The following is a 23,590-nucleotide window of genomic DNA, read 5'->3' as shown; positions in this document are numbered from 1 at the left end:
CTTTAAGGGCTAAAATGGGCCAAACATTGTGTTAAGTGCTGAGGATAAAGACAAACATAAGCAAAAGTCCCTGCTCTCAACAAGCTTAGACATAAATGAAGCTATGAAGGAGTCGGGGGGGGGGGGGGCAGAGAAAGGAGTTGCGATGATTGCAAAATTCACAGCCAGGAGAATGAAGCACAGTCAACCATAGTCCATCCCCAATTTGGAGGTCCCCAAAAAGAACATGTCACCTGGAGAAGGGTGCGAGCAAGTTAAAGAATATCCCGAGATGAGACGATAAATTCCAGGGAATGAAGAACACAAAGTCATGGTGGCAACATCCAGAGATTCAAAACACAAGCATGACCCACGGGGATACCAAGGGAGCAGAGTAGAATCAAGTGTAGGTAGAACTGCTGATAAGATAAATACTGAAGGAGGGGGTGATAATGCAGGGGAGGGCCAGTCTGCTGAAGAAGACAGGAAGAGATGTTATTAAGAAATCCAATCATCAGAGACTGGATGATGAGGTAGCTCTACTTGCCGAGGCCAGTCCAGAAGAAAGTGAAAGGAAGGAGGAGGAGCATCCCTGGGGGGCTTGAAGAAATAAGAAAAATTCTGGAATAGCTGTGGTGTGTGGAACAGGGAATCATTTAGGGAGGAATAGTAGTCCAATTGAGAGTTAATAACATAAATTTATTACAGAACCAACCAGTTCTATGGTTTTATGATTTGCCCTGGAACTTTGTGACTCTAAAGTCAGCTCTTGGTCAGTGACCACAAGCAGTACCTCCAGTTTGTCGGGTACAGAATAACAAACACTTTAATACTTTTATGGATCTGTAAACTATTAATGGAAGATTTCTCTCCCGCGGTGCAAATCACAACCCATCCACATACTCTCATTCTGCAGAACTCTGGTATCACATATATGGGTGAAGGGTGAGGGATAGGGGTAAAAGGAAGGGCAGAGTACAGAGGGAATCCTGGAAAAGATTTTTAGAAACCTAAAACAGCCCCTTCTTTTTACAAATGAGAAAACAAAATCCAATGAGAGAAAATTGTTAAGAAACAAGGCAGAAAAGGTTTATGTGATTTGCCCAGATCACAGAGCTAGTAAATGACTAAGTGGATTTGAACTCAGATCTTCATGACTCCAGGTAACTATCAAAAAAATTTCCATGAATATAGAATCCAACTTATCCTTCAAAGCATACTTCATGCCTTACTTCTTCCATGAAATTTCTCAACTCCACCCAACAATTTGAAATTTCCCTGCACCATACAATTAATCATTTAAATGCATACTATTTTATCTTCTAATTGCCTATAAAGCTTGTCTTTTCAAGAATATTATAAGGTATGAGAACAAAGCACAAATGCATTATTTTATATTTCATGTTTATGTAAATATATCTGATATATATATATATATATATATATATATATAATTTATATTTGCATATTGCCTGGGATTTGAAACTAAATTATAGGAACAATCAGCAATAAAGCTAGGGGGGAAAAGATAGTCAATAATTATACATAAAAGAAAGATCAAGGAGGATGTTATAGAAAAGATGTTATTTATGAAGGACTAATGACAGATATTTCTGAAAACTGGGATGAGGAGAAACATGCAAACATATTATATATATATATATATATATATATATATATATACACACACACACACACACACACACACACACACACACACACAGGCCTAATATTTTTAAAACCATTGGAAAATAAAGTTGTAAAAATAGTCCAATCAATATTTACTGAGATAGGAAATGCAAATACAAATATTTATCATGAGAGGACAGTTAAAGTAATTTTTTAGATTTTTATTTTTGGCAGGATTTCTTTGGGAGGGAGAGAAGGAGGAGTTGCAATCGACTACTTCAGGTAATTTAATCAGGTCTGCCCTAGGCAAAAACAAGACAATTAGGTGGGTGCTAAGATAACATCTTCAAAATATTTTCTTTCTAGCCCTCACTAACTTCAATAATGCTATAACATAATGATTACATCAGTCTCCTATTAAAAGGCCTTTGGTGGTTCCTACAGCAATACAGGTTTGCCTTTTGAAAAGATTCTTAGACCCAACCTCCCCAATTTCATTTCTCATTCTCCAAAAGAGAAGCAGTAAAGGCTACTTAAACAACTCAGAACCTCTATTCCTCTTCCTTTCCTTCTCAAGTAAATGAGAATCCAGCGGTTGTAAGTATGGAAGAGACAAGTGACACCTCTGTTCCTGAGAACTGAAAAAACTGCACAAGATTTAGCACTAGTGTTGGTCAATGGCAGGCTGCCTAAAGCCACAAGTTTTCATATGACCTCTGAATCTAAAAAAGTAATTACAACTCTATCCTGTCAGTAAGTTCAATACCTGGGAACTCAGAGGAACCATGTAATAATGGAAGACAAAAAAAAAATAATGGAAGAGAAAGATTACTCTGACTTTACCACAGATTAACTTCAGTTTCTCTCAAGAAACCAAATACTATTTTATCATTTTGTTAATGATGTTACATCCTTCTATCATCACCTACTTCTCACACTACAAACATATCACTTTGAAGACTCCAGCTGATCCAACTGCTCAGTTACTATGAGCATCCTTAAATAAAATGACTTTTTTCCAGCTGACAGCTATCATAAAATCAGAAATATTGTCCCAAGAAGAAACCCTTCACCACATTCAACTTTGGTGAAGAATAACAAGACTCATTTACTGGTTACTTCAATCCACCAAGAACATTGTGCCCTATTTATCACTGGGGATATTGGTCAACCTTTTCACACTCCCATCTGCACCTTGTAAATCACTGCGGGTAATTTCACTCTCAAATCCAATTCCCTGAAATTTGCTTACAGTCATTTCCAGGGAACTCTGCTAGCAGGTATTCTAACAGCTATTATTTAGAAACACAGGAGTTAAGAGTTCAAAAGAACCTTAGGGGATCAAACAGTCACACCCAAAGAGCACTAGTCTTTAGAGTTTGAAGGTCTACTTACTGCCTTTGTGACCTGGAGAAGTCACTTAACCTCTTTCCCTCTCACTTTCTTCATCTATAAAATGAGTGGATTGATCTAAGGTCTAAAAGGCCTAAGGACCTTTTAAACTCTAAATCTATGGCCTTAGGAACCAAGCAAACATTTCCCCTTGGTTACCAGGCTAGCAACTATCAGAACATGAATTAGAGGTCTTCCTACTCCAAATTTAGAGTGTTATCTATGATAGCCTTATCTTATAATTTCCAGAATACTTAAGATTCTCTAGTCTGTAACAAAATTATGATATTCTCCATTTCTATCATAGAATTGTCTGTGTGACAAAATGAGAGGTAATATTGGTATAGCAGAAAGCTGGCCTTGAAAGCAGCAAGATCTAGAGTCAAATCCACATACTGATGGTGTAAAAATGAAGTTCAAAGGGAGTTAAAATATCCAATTCTCTGATTTCAGAAAGTAAATATACTCTATAGATTTATCATAAGAATTTTTTTAAGAAAAGGTAACCCTACAAAGAAAAGGCATGGAGGAACATTTTTAGATATCATAAAAAGTATAAAAAACCAAAAGCAAGCATCATATGGAAAATAAGATATAATAGAGTAGACTCCCATAAATGATGATGTTTGTCCTTCCTTCTCAAAGACTCAGATAGGTGAAAACATAATAATAAACATATGAACCAGATTTTCTGGGGGGTCTGGGGGTAGAGCGGGGTGGGGCAGGGGTTGCTAAGTCCCAGCCTCACTTTTTCCCTCCCTAGCCATCTGGATCCAGTGGCCAGATATGAATCAAGTCGACTAGAGATGGCCCTGGATATAAGGCAATCAGGGTGAAGTGATTTGCCCAAAGTCACACAGCTAGTAAGGGTACAGTCAGTACCTGAAGTGAGATTTGAACTCTGGTCCTCCTGACTCCAAGGTCAGTGTTCTATTCAGTGCACCATGTAGGTGCCCTCAAAAAATGCAGAATTAAAATAAAATACTCAATCTACTTAATGTCATTTTAGAAATGCTAACAATAGCAGTAAGAGAAAGAAATTAAATTGACAATGATAGGCAAAAACTACCTCCTATTTGCTGATGAAATGTTGGTTTACTTAGAAAATCCATGGGAGTCAAAGATACTAAATGAGACAATTAATTCCATCAGCAAAGTTGCAAGCTATAAAATAAACTCACAAAAATCAACAGGATTTCTGTATAACATCAAAGAAGCAATTATGGAAAGAGAAATCTCATTCAAAATAATTGCAAAATGAATTAATTTGAGATCAATTATCAAAACACATAAAATATTCAATTACAAAGTGTTCCTCAAAGAAATAAAGAACAATTTAATTTAAATAATGGTTGGGCAGTATCAACATAATAAAAATGACAGAACTACCAATTAGTAAAATTCTAATACTAGCTAATCAAAGTACCTAAGAGATATTTTACATGACTTGATAAAATAATTTAAAAGAATTCATCTAGAGAGACAAAAGATCTACAATATCAATGGAAATATAAAAAAAGATAGGAATGAAGTAAGAATTCAAGACTCCAAACTATATTGTAAATCAGCAGTCATCAAAATCATTTGGTACTAGTTATAAAAAAAAAAAAGAAATGTGGATAAGGAGAAGAGTACAGTGAAAAATTTTGGCAATGTAAAAACATTTTATTAAAAATTTATTTAAAAAAAATAAAAGAATGTGAATATGCTTACTCCAATTTTGTGTTGCCATCTTTGCTCTTCCCCTCTCCCCTTAAATACTTCATCTTAAAGAGCAAAGATTCAAGATAAATACTTAAAAAATATTTTAAAAAGTCAAATATTTAATTTCCAAGAAATAACAATCAATTCCCAATGTTTGGTGATATGTGGGACATTATCAATAAAGACTTGAATGACACAAATTGTCATCTACCATTAGAGTGGAAGCAATCTTTATTTGTATAAAATCCAATTTGTTCCATTCAAATATATACAGTATATCTATAAATAGATATGTGATGCAATTTGAAGTGAGAAACTCTAGGTTCAAATCCTGGCTCTGTCATTTACCAGTTTGTATGACCTTGGGCAAAGAGCCTTCATTTCCTAATCATTAAGAGGGGTTTCAAAAGTTTCTTCCAATTCTAAATCCAGATTCACATGTCAGTGAAAACTTATTTTGCATCTGCCTCTTCCTTCAATGTCTAACTCAATGGCATATGCTGACAAAAATTACCCTTTTAATGCATAAGCTAGACTCATTTGCTCAAAAATATTCGATGGATCACTGTTTTCAACATCATAAACACAAATTGCTTAGTATGGCATTGCTGTCTCCTATCTTCCTTTCCAGACTCATTTCCTTCCACTACCTTTCCATGTATTATATATTTCAGGCAAATTCAACTAACAGTTGTCTTGTAATACAGCTCTACCCTCTCCTACTATTATGCATTCCCACTATTTTGATATATTCACTTCTCTCTGCCCCCAACTGCAAGTAATATCCAAATTTATTAAAGGACTTTTTATGGACTTCTCTTGTACACTAACCAATTTGCCCGACAATTCCTTGAGGTCAGAGACTATTATTTTCCATATTTGTATCCCCTGAATCTTGTGAATGTTCAGCACTTAATGTTTACTGGAAGACATAAATCAACAACTCACATTTCTGTTGTGTTTTTAAAGAACTTTCTTCACAACAACCCTCTTGAGGTAGAGAGATAAATGCTAGTTAGATATCTCTAATTCCATAGGGTCTATAGGCATTATTTTGTCTGTGCTATGTAACAATTCACCCTTAACTAGTTCTCAACCAGTTGTTATCCCTCTTTTGTTGTTTTATATTCAAAATTATACAGATGAAAAAACAAGTCTCAGAAAAGTCAGATAACTTGCTCAGAGTAACAAAGAACATCAATGTTGAACCTGGGATTCCAATTCAGATCTTTGACTCTTAAACTCTTCTACTTACTCTGTAAGTAGAGTTCTGAGATTTTTCAGCCTCTCTCTCTCTCTATCTCTCTCTCTCTCTCTCTCTCACACACACACACACACACACATATACATACTTAATATTAATGATATTTTTGCTCTCATGACACTCTCTTTGCCTGGAAGCAAAATTATATGAAATAACATGGGGAAACCTAAAAAAAAAAGAATATGGGGGAAGCAATCATAAAATAAAGATGTTTTTTAGAAAAGCCAAGCCACTTCATTCAGCCCACAGGGCTTACTAAGCTAACACAAGATTCAAATGTTCTAAATAATGGTACCAATTTGCCTTCTATGAACTAGATTTCATGTTTAAAAGCAAATAGAACAGGTTTAATGCCAAGAAGGGATTAACCAATATTATACATCATTAAACAATCTTTCTTAAAATTGCTAACTTCCCTAAATATACAGGAATGCCACAAATATTAAAATTTCTCTTAAATGAACTAAAAGGTACTATCTTTTTCTTATTGCCATCATGACTAAACAATTTCAGCTAAACTATATAGGATGCCCAGAATCTTATCCCCAAACCTCCCGGGCAGTAGTAACATCTACAATTCTGAATGGTACCTAAGGCGACGGGTGGCAATCTCTAGCTCTTTACCATGTGTCTCCCCTTCTCCCCCACTTTTTATCTCACCTTCCTTCTTCACCTCATATTCTTCTATTTCCTTTATTCTATCTCCCTTTCTTTACTTCCTAAATAATATTTGTTTATTGTCAGTATTATAGAATTCTGAGCAGTTACTATCAGTTAAATAGGCTTCTTGGTACCCATGATTAGAACCAAAAGTCACTAACACTGGAAAGAATATAATGGCAAGAACAACTTAACATTATATGAATACAGGATATGTTCTTTCAAACCTCTCCAAAGAGTCATCTACATTCATTTCCTTTTTTTCTTCACAATCTCCCACATCTCTTCCCCTCACCCCAGTCTTAAACCCCTCATCATTCTAAAACTGTATCAAAGGCTCCCCATGACCTGATAGTTCCCACTGTTTCTATAGTACATAATAACCCTGTTGACCATTCCTTCCTTCATTACTAGAAGCACAGGACCTTCTATAACATTTAGTCTATTAAATTCAGTTCAAAAAATATTAAGCCTTTCCTTGGTCCATTGAATTTATGAGTTGACTATCTGAACTTTAAGACTTAACATTATTTTCATTGAATTTTCTCTTATTCTAGACAGTCCCTGTGCTAAAGGAATTCATGCTTATCACCTAGTTTGGGTTTTTTTAGTGGGGGGGGATTGGGATACTTATAAAAAAGTTAGAATATATAGTAATTGCATAGATAAGGTCTGAATAAAATGGCAAGAGATTCAAAGAAGGGGGACATGTATGGCTGAGGGGGGATCCAGACTTTGTAAGAGGAAGTATCTTGAGATTGATCTTAAAAGAAGAAAAGAGTTTTAAATAGAAGAGATGTGGAGAAACTTTTGTGGGTTTAAGGGACATTGTAGATAATGACAGAGACGATCAGCAAACACCAGGAGAAATAAGGGAAATGGCAAAGTAGTCTGGTTTGGCAGGACTAATGGAAAGATAGGTTGGACAGAGACTGTAGATTGCTATAATTGCTAGACTAAGGAGTTTATATTTTATTCAGTAACAGCAACAAGAAGCCAAAGACTCATGGTACTGTCCTCATAGAGAGAGAATAGTTCAAGAAATGATTTTTGTTGTTGTTGTGGATAATGCTTTTAAAATAAGTTCCATAAAACATATCATTTTATCTTTTGTGCCAAGACTGAAAATGTGACTAGAGTTAAAAGTTCAAAAGCAAAACCAATTATACCATCACAAACCATCCAAAAGCACTTGAACTCAAAGGCCTTAGCAGACACTAACTAGGCACTTGGTTGAGTTAAGGTAGAAGGAATGAGTGTGGGAGATAAAATAGGACCCCAAACTCATATATCCTGTCTTGATTTCAGGAAAGCAGCAATAAATCACCCTCTTCCTTTACTTAATCTACTACAGCAACCTAGAGACCTCCAGATAAAAAGCATCTTAGAGGTCACCTGGTCTAATTTTCTGTCCTATTTTATACTGGAAACCAAAAAAACTACCTCCCTTACTCTGTCTTCTCCACCATGCCCCAGGAAGTTCATTACTGGGAAACCTCATCATCTCCAAGATCCCATCAGTCTAGGTGCAAACATCTTTAGTCCCACTGATTGAAGTGGAGCCATGAACTCTAAAACCTCCATTTAATAAGGGAGCTGAGCTCAGAACATCTCCATTTCTCATGTGGCTGCACTACTTCTAGGACTTCTCTGACTTTTCCACCATGCCCTTTGAGTGAAGCATCTCCCCTTCCCTCTCAACCAGCCATTTCCATTTTCAGCTTCCTTTTGTGGGTAGATCCCCCCATCAGATTGCAAACTGCTTAAAGGCAAGATCTTTTTTTTTGTATTAATATCCCAATGTGGTAAGCAGTAAACACATAACTTTCATCCACTGTTCTGACCTCTAGAGAGAGCTATATAAATTAAATCTTGTCATTCTTCTATTCTTCAAATATCTGAAGATAGGAATCATGCCCCCTGAATCATAAAATTTTGAAAATTGGAAATGGTCATTCAGTCCTACTCCATACCTGAAAGGAATTCTGATTATCACATATGAAGAGTGCACTGTTATCCAGATTCTGCTTGGAGATCTCATCAGGAAACAAAGTCAACAAGTCTGAAAACAGTCTACTCTATTTTGCAACAGCTTTGTTAAGTATTTCATGACATCAAGTCTAAATTTGACTTCTATAAACAACTACTCTACTACTCCTGGTTATGCCCTTTGCTGCTGAACAGTAATCCTCCCACATAACAACTTTCAAATATTTAAAGAATGCCTGTTCTTGGGCGGCTAGGTGGCACAGTGTATAGAGCACTGGCCTTGGAGTCAGGAGTACTTGAGTTCAAATCCGGCCTCAAACACTTAATAATTGCCTAGCCATGTGGCCTTGGGCAAGCCACTTAACCCCATTGCCTTGCAAAAATCAAACAAACAAAAAAAAAAAAGAATGCCTGTTCTCATGTCTCTTGAGTTCTCTAAGCTCAACATTCCCCATTCTTTCAACTGTCAGAGGAGAACATCCCGGTTGCCCTCTTCTGGAATCTCTCTCCACTTTAGCAACTACCTTAGAAAATTAGAAAGTTAGGGGCAGCTAGGTGTTGAAGTGGATACAGTACCGCCCCTGGATTCAGGAAGACCTGAGTTCAAATTTGGCCTCAGACACTTAATAATTACCTAGCCGTGTGACCTTGGGCAAGTCACTTAACCCTATTTGCCTTGCAGAAAAAAGAAAAAAATAGCCAAAAAGAAAATAAAAGTAAATTAGAAAGTTCAAAATTGGGCACAGTATTGTGACCAGTCTGCCAAGACCAAACGTACAAAAGGATTTTTCACCTCCTATGTTCTTAAAGTTATACCTCTGTTAAAGAAAGCCACGATCACATAGCTTACTTGGCGGACATATCAACCACCAGTTCATATTGAGTTAAAATTTATATGTCTTTTTTCAGACAAATTACCCCTCCTCCATATTGATTTTATGAATTGACTATCTGAACTCAAATATAAAACTTTACATTTATTTCATTTATTACATTATTTCATTGAATTTTCTCTTATTCTAGATTCAGGTCAGTGCTCTAATTTCTTCTCTGGGATTCATATCCCAGGGAGTTCTTTGAACTGTTCTTTGGATGAATCCCCTCCAAATCCTAGTCATCATTTGTCAATTGACTTCCACATGTAGCTCCTCAAACTGAACCTGATAGCCTATGCTGATATGATTCAAAAAATTGCAGTGAAATAAATATTTCCATAGGCTACCTAATATCACTTGAGGTTTTGGGGACCAGCTACATCTCACTGTTGATTCATATTGAACTTGAAATTCACTAAAGCCTAGCAGGATGAAAAGATTAGTATATTTAGAGTCAGAGAATCTGGGTTCAAATACTGATCCAAATATACCTTGGACAAGTTACTTAATTCACCTGGGCCTCAGGTTTCCCTATCTTGAAAAATAAATGAGTGGGGCTGGATGATCTTCAAGGTCTCTTATATTTCTAAACCTCTGATCCTATGATCCTATTTTTCTTTGTTTCTTTTTTTTTAGGTTTTTTTTTTCTCCAAGGAAATGGGGTTAAGTGCAAGGCCACACAGCTAAGTAATTATTAAGTGTCTGAGGCCGCATTTGAACTCAGGTACTCCTGATTCCAGAACTGGTGCTCTATCCACTGTGCCACCTAGCTGCCACCTAGCCACCCCCAATCCTATTTTGCTTATAAATGAATACAAAGGCAAGGTTCCCTCATGCTATACTTGTAATTCTGTAACTTAAAGCCCCTATTAATTTTCATGTAATCATTTTCAAGTACATCTTACCTATATGATCTTTTAAAACCTAGATTCTTTATTATATTAGACAGCCCGTTCATTTGTGTATCATCCACAAATATGAGAACCTGCCTTCTTTCTATGGCTTCATCCAAGTCACTTACAACAGCATACAAGACAAAAGCTCCTTGATACCATTAGGAAATTGTGTTCAAAAATTTCTATAGAGAGTAGTATAAATCCTTAATCGATGCTTTTTGTGTGCCATCAAGCAGCAACAAATCCATTTATGTGTAGTAACATCCAATCTAGATTTCCTTATTTTGCCCATAAAGTTTGGAATAGATGACCTCAGGAGATCTACCAGTTCTAGATCCTTTGATATCATAAAAGATTTTGCCAAATATCTTGATAAAATAGAAGACCCTATTATCTATGTAACAGTAAGAAAAAAGGAAACAATAAATTTGACAAAATTTCTTAGCAAACTCATAATTTGCTAGGATTAGTCCCTAAGTGCTCAAACCTTTCATTTAATGATGTAGTCTGTAATTTTCCCAGAGTACATCAAAATTATCAGTTTATAGTTTTGGGGGAATCTACCTTTTTTGCACCTTTTGCCCCTATCACATTTTAGAATTATAGAACTGACAAAAGAAGACATCACTAGATGAAATTCTAACCAAACCCAAAGCAACAATGCTATTTGGTGACTGAACTGAGACTAGAACCAAGGTTTTCTAACATCCTATCCAATGCTTTTTCCACCAAAATACAATATTGATTCTTGGAACTTAGAGGATTTCTTTGCCCAAGTGGACTATATGTGGATAGCAAATGGAATTAAGTAAGGAAAAGGGGGAAGGGCAAAGCGGAGTCTACTTAAATATAAGTTTAAGAAGGGAGATCAACAACCTTGATGGACTCACTCATTCCACCAGTGCAACAATCAGGGACAATTTGGGGCTGTCTGCAATTGAGAATACCATCTGTATCCAGAGAAAGAACTGTGGAGTTTGAACAAAGACCAAGGACTATTACCTTAAATTTAGAAAAAAAAATGATATCTTATTGTCTGATCTTGCTATCTCTTATACTTTGTTTTTTCCTTAAGGATATGATTTCACTCTCATCACACTCGATTTGGATCAATGTATAACCATGGAAACAATGTAAAGATTGATAAATTGCCTTCTGTGGGGGGTGGGGAAGGGAAGTAAGATTAGGGGAAAAATTATAAAACTCAAAATAATTAAAATCTTTAATTAAAAAAATTAAAAATAAAAAAAGAAGGGAGATCAAAAGCACTGACAAACTAGTCACAAATTTCTCATGTAACCTTTAAGGCAAGTCACTTACTTGAAATCTCTATTTCCATTTTTTAAAACAACCATTTAAGTACCCACAAAGTACAAAGCCCTGGGCTAGTTCAAGACAAAAATAAAATACAGTCCCTACCTTCAAGGAGCTTAGCCAAAAAAAAAAAGTGGCATAGAAATGTGAATAGTTAATACGGTCTGCCAAGTCCTATATACTAATAGTAATTATTATATTATTAGCACATTGTATACTTACTACCTAGACTTTTAAAGCCCCAAAATGTGCCTAACTTTTCCTAAGAGCCAGAAAAACCTATATAAAGGCAATTTCACACATTTTAATCATCTAAATTACTTTAGGACCTCTTACCTCAAATAACATCTTTTGTATAAATAATATAAATGGGAACATACATAGATGCTAGTCTTTTAAGAGCTTTTAAGTCACCTATGGCTTGTAAACTTAAAAGGTTTTAGAAATATCTTTTTAAAGTACAGTATAGTACAAATATCTTTTTTATAATACAAAGCTCTAACAACTAAAAATTATCATTTATATACTGCTTTAAGGTTTGCAAAGAGCTTTAATAAATATTATCTCATTTGATCTTCCATAACAACCCTGAAAGTTTGGTATTCTACTCTTATTTTCACTTTACAGATGTAGAAGAAACTGAGGCAGACAGCAATTAAGTGACTCTTCTGGGATATTAATATAGCTAGTAAGTGCCTGAGTAAAGATTTCAACTCAGATCTTCCCAATTACTGATCCAAGGTTGTAGCCAATTTTGTAAATGATACTTTTTTCTCCTTTAAAAACCACTGGTTTCAAAATACTGATAATTACTATGACTTTCCTGATTTTGTTAGTAACAACAATAAGAAATCCAAAGAGGTCAGATCAGCTCTCTTTCTTTTTAAATAAGATGCTGGAGTAGGAAATGGCAAAACCATTTAGTTATCTTTGCCAAGAAACCCCCAAATTAGGGTCATGAAGAGTCAGTCTGAATAACATCATAGCCATTAGACCTTGACTTACATAAGGCAATAGAACTTGGTGGATGGGGAGGAGTAAGTCAAATGTTCATTTAATCTATTTGGGGATCAATAAAAATAGATGACTTTTCTATTTTGCTTATTATCAACTCAGACAATTTTAAAAGATGTCAGCTTTTCAAAGCAACTTCCTAACCTGACCAAATTTTGAAAGTTAACTGAAAAATGACTGATTTTCTTTCAATAAGGGGAGGGGGGGAGTCAAAATATGGAAGGGAATTAGATTAAAATGTAACAGCATAAAGCTCTAACAAGTTAGTAACTCTTCTCCATTAAATTCAATAGGTTTTAAACACATGGGCATTTAAAGTACAGATATATATCTCTTTTCAGTAGCTTTTCTCAAGGGTCTGCTTTCAATTCACTTGTCTATTTATTTACCTTTCATTTGAAATGATGGAAACAGTTCTTCGGTCACACTTTAACTTTCTCTCAAAGCCTCTATATGACTACTTAGAAGCTTTATATTTCAAGTAATCAAACTTATTTGTAATTCAGACAGTTTGGGGATGAGTTCTGTCCATGTCAGCGGAAAGAATACAGGACAGGATGTCCAAAGAAGCTGGTTCAAATCCCATTTGCTCTATTTGTGATCTTATGCAAATCACTTAAACCTATCATGATCTTAGTTTCAGCATAGTAAAAGGAGACTCTAATAACTTCTAAGGACCCCTTCGGCTCAAATTCTGGGCAAAATGGCCACATATTCTGTGAATGCTTTTAGAAACAGGTATGTTCAGTGGTGTGCTTTACCTTCATTCTTTCATTCACTCTTAAGGATATTGTGAAGAATGGTTGTTTCTTTTAAAACTTAAAACAAAATTCCAACGAATTCATATACGGAGGGCTCTTACACTGTACCAATAATTCCATTTGTCTCAACTCGTGGGACGCCTCCACCGAGTGCGGGACAGTGGGAATGTCAATAAGAAAAATGGAACAAGCCCTGCCCTCAAGGAACTTATCGGGGTGGGGGGTGGGGAGGAAGGCTACCACACTTTAAGGAAGTTAAAAGGCCAATACAAAGTTGGGAAAAGATGGAGGGATGTACAAAGTTGGGCTGAAGAAAGGGTAAGACGTGGGGAGGGGTGGAGCGCCACCAGGTCCCGGCGGGCGCGGCGGGGCTGGGGCGGCCGGGACTGGGGCGGCCGGGGCTGGGGCGGCCGGGACTGGGGCGGCCAGGACTGCGGACTAGGAACTTTTCCTCCGGGGATGCGCGCCCCGGCCCCGGCCCCGGCCCCGGGCTCCGGAGCTCGGCTCCGGGCATGTGCGGGGCGCCCGGGGGACCAGCTGGCCCTCCGGCTCCAGCTCCCAATGACAGCTCGCCCGGCGGCGGCCTGGGCTCCCCTCGCCTGGGTGGGGGGAGGGGGCGGAGTCGAGGGCGGGGAAGGGAGGAGGGGGACCCCGGCGGGGGGCGAGGGGCAGGCTCACTCACCTTCGGTTCATGGGCCTGACTCTCACGGCCACTTTGACTGATGCCATGGCTCATCCCTGCCCCGCTAGCACTGGCTCGACCTCTGGGCCCCCTGCTGCCCCCCACACGCCCTGCCGTCGGCGTCACAGCCCGGCTTCGCCCGCAGCTGGACCCGCAACTCTGGGGAAACTACTTTCTCTCCAGGAGCTGCCCCCGCCCACTTCCCCTCCCCCTCCCCTCCTCCTCCTCCTCCTCCGGGTTTTCCTCGGCTCCCAGCCCCCCCCCCCCCAGCCTTTCTTCAGGTCTCCCCCGGGAGGGCGGGGCCGGCCTGGGCGCTCTCCGGGCTGCCGGCGCCGCCTCCTCTCTGCAGCCCCCGAGCTCCCCTGGATACTGAGCATGCCCAGTACGCGGCGCCGGCGAGGAGCGGGCGAAGCGGGCCAGCCGGGCCCGGGGGCACGGATTCCACTTCTCCAGGTTTCCACGGCAGCCGCGCGGCGGCGGGGCGCGGGCGCGAGGCGAGCGCCGGCCCGGGGGAGGCGTGGACGCGTGGAGCGCTACAATGTAGCAAGTGCAGAAGCGACGTCCCCGGGGCCGCCACCGGCTCGGCGCCAAGACGGGCTTGAGCCCGATTAAGTCAGCCCCCCCATTTTACAGATGAGGAAACTGAGGCGCGTTCCCCATTGCCCAGCGACAAATCCTTTTTCTGGACACCTTCCTGGAGTAGATCTCAAATTTCAACCCAAGCCAAGCAAGTCTGCAGCGGAGATTTCTGGAGATATCTGAACGTTAAGGGACTTGCCCAAAGTCATAGCTAGGCTGTCACACGGGGACTTGAACCCAGGCCTTGCTAACTGTAAAGCCAGCTCTTTTCATGAGACCAAGCTGCATATGTGGCTAATAACTAAGGATTTATCCAGCACAGTTATAAATTTTATCCTCACAGCAACCCTGGGAAATAGGCGTCTTTCTTTTTCCCACTTTACAGATGAAAAAGCTGTAGCAAACATGTTAAGAGACTTACGGATGTGAAAAGGATTACACAGCTACTAAGTCTCTTTGGCAGGATTTGAACCCAAGTCTTCTGATTTCAAGACCAAGATTACCCTGTACCACTGCTATCTAACCAGCAGGTTGCAAAGGAATCGCTCTCACTTCTAGTTTATTAGCAAAGTGAAGGACATTATAGAGAACTATTATAGAACTATAGAAAAAGAAGTCGTTTTTAAAGAAGTAATCTGGAAAAGGCACTTTTAACAGAAGGAAATTCTAAGAATTATGGGTTCCCTTTTCCACCAACAGCCTCACTCCTAGGAAAGTACAAAGGGCTGTGGACAGACACTCTAAAGTATTAAGAGGGTCAGAGGCAGGAAGGAGCACACTGACAAGTAGTCCCTGATGCTGTTAAGGAAGCTCATGTGGAATCCTTGATTTTGGAGTTGGAAGGGACCCATATGGATTGTTATTATTCAGATATTTTCAGCTGGTTTGACTCATCATGACCCCATTTGGGGTCTTTCTCCTTCACAGAACAAAAAACCCCTGAGATCTCATATATTCCTCCAGGCCTAGATTCAATTGTGTCAGGGTGAGGAGATGGTATTCACAGACAATTAACTTTTATATTGCCTCTCACTTCTATTTTACTAGCAAAGTGAAGAAACTCAGGCAATATTGAAAAGTCAGTTAATTTTTAAGGAAACAAAGAGTAAGTAAAAAAATGGATTTTCACTTGTATTTCACTGATAAACACTCTTCATTTCTTTCTTTTGTCAATAAAGACCTATACACAAAACTCTAGGACCTAGCTGTATAACTAGAAGGCCTTTATTTCAATCCCTTCTTTTTACAAATGAAGACTGAAGTCCAGAGAGATTTGACCAACTGATACTTGATGTTGGGGTTTTCCACTCTGAAAAGTGTATTACACATAGTATCTTATTTAAACCTCATAGCAACTCTGTGAGGTAGGTGCTAGGAGCATCTTTAGCCATATATGGGAAAAGTTGAAAAAAGTTGGAGGATTTGACTCCAACTCACTCCATCTTTGTACAGCTACTAAATTGAAAATAGCAGAGTTAAGAATCTGTAACTAATAATTTAGAGCACTTTCAATGCTCTCCCTAGGCAAACAAGGTTTCAAATGCTTTATTAACCCTATTTCCATATTTTCTCATTTTATCTTACAAGAATGATTCTACATCATTCAGATTTCCCATTACTGATCTGGTCTTAACTGGCTTCCTCACCTCCAGTCACACATCTTTGACCCTCTTGAGAGTAATCCTTCTATGTGGGTCTAGAACACATCAAGAATCTACTCCAGGGGCAGCTAGTGGATAGAGCACTGGCCTTGGAGTCAAGATTACCTGAGTTCAAATCCGGCCTCAGACACTTAATAATTATTTAGCGGTGTGGCCTTGGGCAAACCACTTGACCCCATTGCCTTGCAAAAAAATTTAAAAAAAACCTCCATTCCATCCAGCTTCTTTTTGTGCATTGATTTCTTCCATTAAATTTTAAGCTCCCTGAGAGCAGTGACTATCTTCTTATCAATTGTGTGCTCAGTACTTAACATGAGTAGGTGTATTGAATTGTTTATTATAAGAATCATGTTTATTGAATTGAATTTAATATATAACATGAGGTCAAACTAATTTCTATATTTGGTACCTTTGGACCTAAATCCTATGATATCATCTTGTTTGGGATAAAAATATACTAAATAAAATCTTCAGAGACTGGGCCTGAGCAAAATGAAACTTCAATTGATTTTCTTGAGAAAAGGGCAAACTCCAAATCTCTTGCACCAAAATGCTACACCCAAAGGACAGTCAAGCAAGGTTATATAGGTCCTAACCACCTTCTCCTTTAACACTGAGTCTCCAAAAGCACAATCTTATTCATGGAAAATCTACCCCAGCTACAGACAGAAAAGAATGAAATGTTTTCAAAATATTTTTCCCACCAGATGGTGATGTAACTTGGGAACCTATGTTAATGAAGTAATGTCTATGGTTAGACTGTCCTCCCAGTTTGCAAAAACAGTCTAATCATAAAGCAGGTAGCTCTGAGACTCCTTTGGAATGCAGGGTTTTCTTGACCAAAAAGTGTTTTAACCCTGGGAGGACTTCACCAGAATTTTCACACACAATGTCATCTCATAGTCAATATTTGTTATGCCAAAATAACCCTTTTGAATATATAACATGGGCAATTGAGTTTCATATCTGGTAGGCAGCATGATAAGTCTGCCCTTTCCAGTAAATCAGGGGTATTTGTACCCTCTAATAATAGCAGAGAGGATTGGGAAAAGAGAATAATGTTCTATCAGATGTCAGTCTCTATAAATCCATTTTTCTCTCTAGTTTACTTTAATTAAATCACCAAAATCTAAATATGTTAGTTTGTAGTTTATCTTCCATCTTAAAAGTGAGCCTTGACATCAGGAAGGTGAGGTCATGACTTGCAAGGGAATTAGATTTAAGTGAGGGAAGACTGCAAAGTCACCATCCTCATTTTATCCTCTGGAGCCATCCCAGGTCCAATGGCAAGATCTGTAGGTCAGGACAGATGAAGTGGGAGACCAAAATCTTTTTTTTATGTCATTTTAGTTTATTTTTTCAATTACATGAAAAGATAGTTTTCAACGTTCATCTTTTGAGTTCCACATTTTCCCACCCCTCCTCCATTATACTGTAAACTCCTTGAGGGGTCAGGACCACCACCGTCTTTTAGCCTCAAGACTGCCTCCCACAAGACTGGACTCCTAAGAATTGATCAGTAATGCCCATTTGCACCTGCTCCTCCTTCCCCCCCAAGAGTGTCTCTCTCCTCTTAAAAGATCCAGACTTCTATCAACTAATGCTTATTGATGAGTTATAGCCATTTTTTCCCAAGTTTTCCAAATTCTCCCGCAATCCTCATCCTTGATCTCGGGTGGGGGGGGGGGAAACCCAAGTAAAGCTTTGCCGGCTACTCCGAAAACCTGGAAAAAATACAGCTGGAGCGGCCCAGTCAGGCGGCGTCAGCCCAACTGGGCATGCTCGGTAGCCCGGAGGCAGGTTTCCGCGGAGCTGAAGGAGACCGCCTTTCATCTAGCCACCGCCTCCAGCTTCTCGGCCGTCTTTTATGGGAGCTGCCGGGGGACAAATCCCGCGCAGGCCCCAGGGAAAGTGCCGAGTTTCCTAGGCGCCTCCTTGGTGACTCAGCTTCAGCCGAACCCCGCCCCGCGGGCCGGCCTCTTCCCCACCTGGCCAGGGCCGGTCCACCTGTTCGGAGCTCTGCCCCAAACAGCTGTTTGGTCTTTATTACTGGGCGGAGGCGTTTGTTGCTACTCACTCCCAGGGGAAATGAATGCCTGTGCTATTCAAACTTCAAAATAAAAGCTGTGCTTCTCTGGGGCTGGAAAATATCTGTGGGGAAAAAAAAAACACTTTTAGAGGACACACACACACACGCACACTTTTCTTCTGTTTTCTTTCTCTGGTGTGTTCATCTTTCCATCTTCCAGTTTGTGAAGCCAAAGTTCAAATATGACTACCTCCATGAAGCCTTGCCTGATCCCCTTTGTTTACAATGATCTCCTTGCCCCAATTCCCTATGCTTGTGTATTGAGGTAATTTGAATGTCATAACTTCCTCCACACCTTCCACTCCCACTTAAGTTTTGGAGTTGAAAAAGACCATGGAGATTTATCGCTAAAAGAGATCTTAACTTTTTTTGACTATGTCCGTCTGGTAAAGGTTATGGACAGTTTCAATGTTTTTAATTCCCTAAAATAAACAATGGAAGTCCACCTTGTAGAAATAGCAAAAAAAAATTTAAAAATTCAGGACACCAGGTTAAGAATTCTTGATCTAGTTTAACCTTTCTTCATTTTTACAAATGAGGATGCTGAGACCCTAAAAGATGAAGTCATTTGCCCACTGGTAAGTGGAAGAGTCAAAATTCCAACCTCTTTTGATTCCAAAAGCAAGAATTCTTTCCAGTATACCATCACATCTCTAACCTTCCTATATCTAAATTTTGCATCTCCCCATCTGGCTAATATAATTCCTGTGCCAGATATGTATACCCTTAGTCGCTCTGGACTATTTCACTTACCCCCTTCTTCCCTCACATAGCAGGTCTGAGTTCCCAGAGAAAGCTGTCTAGGAAACTACACTTACACTCTACAAGAGTCATTGTGAGAAATGTGCTCTCCTTACTCCCTACTAAAAGTCTTGAACTCCAACTGGTGTGTTTCCATATATATACATATATATATATATATATATATATATATATATACATATATATACAAACCAAATTATTCATAATAATATATTAAACTACCAATGCTTAATAATCATTTACTTAATAAAATGAAAGCAATCACAGGTGCTCCTATAAGGAACATACAGGAAGAAAAAGTGTATAACATTCCACTCACAAACCAGACTTACACTCAGATCAGTAGAAAAGAGTGGAATACACATTTAGAAACCTAAAAAAACAGGGAAGCATGTGAATAAGGAAAACCCATTTATTTAGGGGTATTAGGTATTTAGGTAATACTAACTGATGCAGAGTGAAGTGAAAAGAATGATTTGCAGTTATTCCTTCTATATCTGGATCTATCAAGTTTGGTGTCATCCTCTCTCTCAGGAACTATCCATAAAAAATACCTTGAGCACAGTTTCTGTATTGAACAGATGCTTTCAAAACTAAGCTTAGCTGAACCACATTAAAACTAGTTAGTTTGCTGGTAACTTTTCTGATTCTCTGCTTCCAAGATGTTTTGCTGTTCATTTAGATTTATTTCCTTAAGAGTAACTAGTATTGCTTCCAGCTTCAAACTTCCAGCTTCAAACTAAGATAATGCCTTCAGTTGAAGTAATTATTCTTTTAGGAAAAGTTGATGAAAAAGATGACAAAAAGCCCCTCTAATCCTGTTCCTTTGCAGTATTATTCTCCTCCAGCTCCCAGGAACACCAGGTGACAATACAGAAAAGTATCTTTGTCTTCTCTTCCTCTTCTTGGCAGAAAATCAAAATAGAGAAGAAAATATTCTCTCTACTCTTCAATCTTTTTCTTTTCTATAGTAAGTCATATAGAAAACATAATAAATTGCCTCTGTTCTATCTTCCTTTCAGATTCAGGTGACAAAAGAAAGCACTATAGACTTTCATTATGTACCTGATTAGCCCAGGAAACTATGACAGAAAAGAGAAAATTGCAGTCTCCTTTTAACAAAGTTCTAAATCTCTATTTTCCTTTTGTTTCTTTCTCTGCCTCTGTGTCTCTGTCTCTTTTTTTTTTCCTCTCCTCTCTGTCTCTCTCTGTCTCCATCTCTCCCCCTTTTTTTCTGTTATACTTTTCTGGTTTTATACTCTGGATTCTGATATTTATGATTGGTCATCAAATTGTTATCTTCCGTCAATGACCGGATCAATTATATTTGTGCTGTAATCACAGAACGATTTTGATGTCCATATTTCCCTGGATATTAACCTAAAAATTCTCCAGCTCTTTATATGCAAAGTCCTCAGGCATACTGTGCTCTGCAACTTGTTATAAATGAACAACTACTATCTCAGAACTCTGAAGCAGACTTCAGTAACTGCTTTTCTTAGAAATCTCACCAGATTTATTCCCAGACAAGTAAACTGATAGGACAAACTTAACCCAGCAACTAATTTTTTTTATTGCAAGCAGATTTCTGTCTTATACAAGTGAACAGATTCCTTTATAAAAGCATAGTGTCCTAAACACAGAATACTACCTTAGACACAATGTCACTGCCTTAGACAAGCTTAGGGTTCTGTTCACAGAAGAAAAAAATGTTTGTTGAAGGGACCAATAGTAATATTACCTTTCTCAACTACAAATACATAAGTTCTTATTTTCAGGACCCCAAGTTCAGGGGGTTCAGGTAGGTGGTGCAGAAAAACCAGAATTGAAATCTGTTAGACACTAGCTATGATGGCCCAGGTCAAACTACTAAACTGCTATCTTCCTAAGTTTCCTCAATAGAAACTGGGTATAATAATAGAACCTATCTCACATATTCTGAGGACCAAATGAAATAATATTTGGAAAGCACTTAACACATATCTGGCATTCAAAAGGCACATAATAACTACCTATTTCCTTCCTTCTAGATTCAATCAGAGCAGGTAAATCTTATAGTGGAGAAAATTCTGGGACTGGAATCAGAAGACTCATTTTCCTGAGTTCAGATCTAGTCTCAGATATTTACTAGCTATATGACCTTGGGCAAATCACTTAACCCTATTTCCTCACTTTTCTATTAGGTAAAATGACTTGGAGAAGGAAATGGCAAAGCACTCATATCTTTGCCTAAACCAAATGGTCTGCTAGAAGCACAAAGGTATTGTCTCTCTCTGTCACTCTGTCTTTCTGTCTGTCTCTCTTAAGAGCTAGGATGATGAATATTCTCAAGGTCATGCTATATATGGATTAAAATCAATAAAAATGTTCAATTTGGAGAAAAAAGCAATGTGTGGGAATTACAAAGAAACTAATTTAGGCTCAATGTAAAGTAATGCTTAACAATTAAAACTACTCAAAAATGGGTTCACCCTCATTGAAGGTATTCAAGCAAAGACTTATTGAGTTCTTTATAGAGGGAAATTTTTGTTCAGATATAGGCTGGCCTAGCTGACTACTGAAGTACTTTCCAGGTCTGAGAAACTTTAACTAAGGATTCTTCTATTTCCAAGATTCAGTGATTTAAACTTAGTGCAAAAGAAACTCTTGGAAAACCACAGCAGAAGTGTTATTTGAAATACTCAGAGCCCACTTCTGTTTTTCAAGATTATCTTCAATCTAGGTAGTACAGCGAATAGATAGAATACTGGGCCTAGTGTCAGGAAGTTCTGAGTTTGAATCTAGTTTCTGATTTTTAGTAGATATTTGACTCTGGACAAATCATTTAACCTTGGCTTTCCTCAGTTTCCTTATTTATAAAATGGAGATAATAATGGCAGTAACTGATACAGGGGAAAGATGAAGAGAATTGTGAATGTAACAAAGAAAATTGGGTGGAAATATAAATTGACTAGAAGTAGAGAATTATGATTGTAAAAGAAACAATTTGTGATCTTAAAGGCTGCTCAAGATATCCCCATTCTTGATGGAGCATTAATTCATTGTTTAATGTAAAAATTTATATCCTGATCTCCTTAGGCTTTACCTCTACCTAATCAAAACCTTTTTTTAGATCCTAGATTTTTTGAAAAGTAGGAAAATTATTGAACCTCTAGCCCTCCTTCTGTGTCCCTTTTGATGGAAAATGGAAAAAAAAAGGTTGCGTTTTGTAATGAGTCAGGCAAACTGATCCCATGTGGTATTTCACAGTAGCCCTGGTGTGGGCCTGTGCTGTTTTCAGACTGATCAGAGAAAAGGTAGTTCTGAGGTGTGTTTGGTTTATACCCCACTGTGGGTGAGAGTTGTTAATGAAGGACATTTGGAGTATGTTCAATTGACATGTTTGCCTACCTGTAAATTGATGGAGAATTAAAATGGGGGGGGGGGGACTTGGTACCAATACTCCTCCTCCAGCTGTGTGCTTGCCCCTTGGAAGGAATTAGATTTGAAAAAAGCAAAATACCTGAGCTCCTGGAAATTATCTTTGAGTGGTACTACTCTCTTTCTCTCTCTTTGAAATTCTCTCATTTTCTGCTGCTCCCACCCTCTACAGAGGGAGGTAGGGAGGGAGAACAGAAATCCTCCTTTTGGGAACTTCAAAACTCAAACCTGTGTCTTAGATGTAATGCATGCTTTGCTTGTTTTAGAAAACAGGGGACCCCCATGCCTTCTTCCTGGTTTGGTGGGGGGGTGGGCAACAGCCATGTTTTCAATTCCAAGCCCCATTCGATAAAGACATCAACTGAGCTGAGAAAGTCTCACCCTTGGGAGGGGAAAAGGGAAATGGGCAGATTGAGAAGCTTGTGGTCAATTAGTTAAAGAAAAAAGGGAGAAGAGAAGTTTGTTGGGACTAGGAAATTCAGATTTCATCTTTTTAACTAAACCTGTGCTAATAACTAATATTTCTTTAATAGGGTAACTGTATTTGAACTGTGTAAAGTTACTTAAGAATGCATTCAATTTTAACTATTGATTGGCTATTTCAAGATCTTTATATATATATATATATATATATATATATATATATACATATACACGTGTGTGTGTGTGTGTGTGTGTGTGTGATTCCTCAAGAAATTCTGATTGGTTCTAAAATTATTTTCTGACTAGTCTTAATTGGTACATTCAAAAAAATTATATATATGTGTGTGTGTGTGTATATGTGTGTGTGTGTATTTAAACATCATTGGGACATTTGCACATCTCTCTACTGGCCTGGAAAGGTGGGAAAATGTTTCTATAAACTGAAATCTGGTACTGGCCGGGGTATCAATCTCACCTTAGTAAATTTGATACAAAAG

At 38.3% G+C, this 23,590-nt stretch overlaps 1 protein-coding gene across 14 annotated transcripts in view; it reads right to left on the bottom strand.

Annotated features, from left to right (window-relative positions):
* The window catches only part of KIF16B (kinesin family member 16B), a 563,734-nt gene extending 549,431 nt beyond the window's left edge, over nucleotides 1-14,303 (bottom strand). For 5 of the 14 annotated variants that reach the window (XM_074209407.1, XM_074209406.1, XM_074209408.1 and 2 more), the window contains exon 1: nucleotides 14,160-14,295. In XM_074209407.1, the coding sequence (XP_074065508.1) occupies nucleotides 14,160-14,206 (47 nt within the window). In that variant the 5' untranslated portion in view covers nucleotides 14,207-14,295. Of the gene's footprint in view, nucleotides 1-14,159 lie in introns of all 14 variants that reach the window. The other 9 variants (XM_074209402.1, XM_074209403.1, XM_074209400.1 and 6 more) reach the window with 4 other exon arrangements.
* Between the last annotated feature and the right edge of the window lie 9,287 nt (nucleotides 14,304-23,590).

This window comes from Macrotis lagotis, chromosome 1 (genome assembly GCF_037893015.1).
Source record: "Macrotis lagotis isolate mMagLag1 chromosome 1, bilby.v1.9.chrom.fasta, whole genome shotgun sequence".
Classification (NCBI taxonomy): Eukaryota; Metazoa; Chordata; class Mammalia; order Peramelemorphia; family Peramelidae; genus Macrotis; species Macrotis lagotis.
The sequence above is the reverse complement of the archived record's forward strand: the minus strand, read 5'-3'. Positions and strand labels throughout refer to the sequence as shown.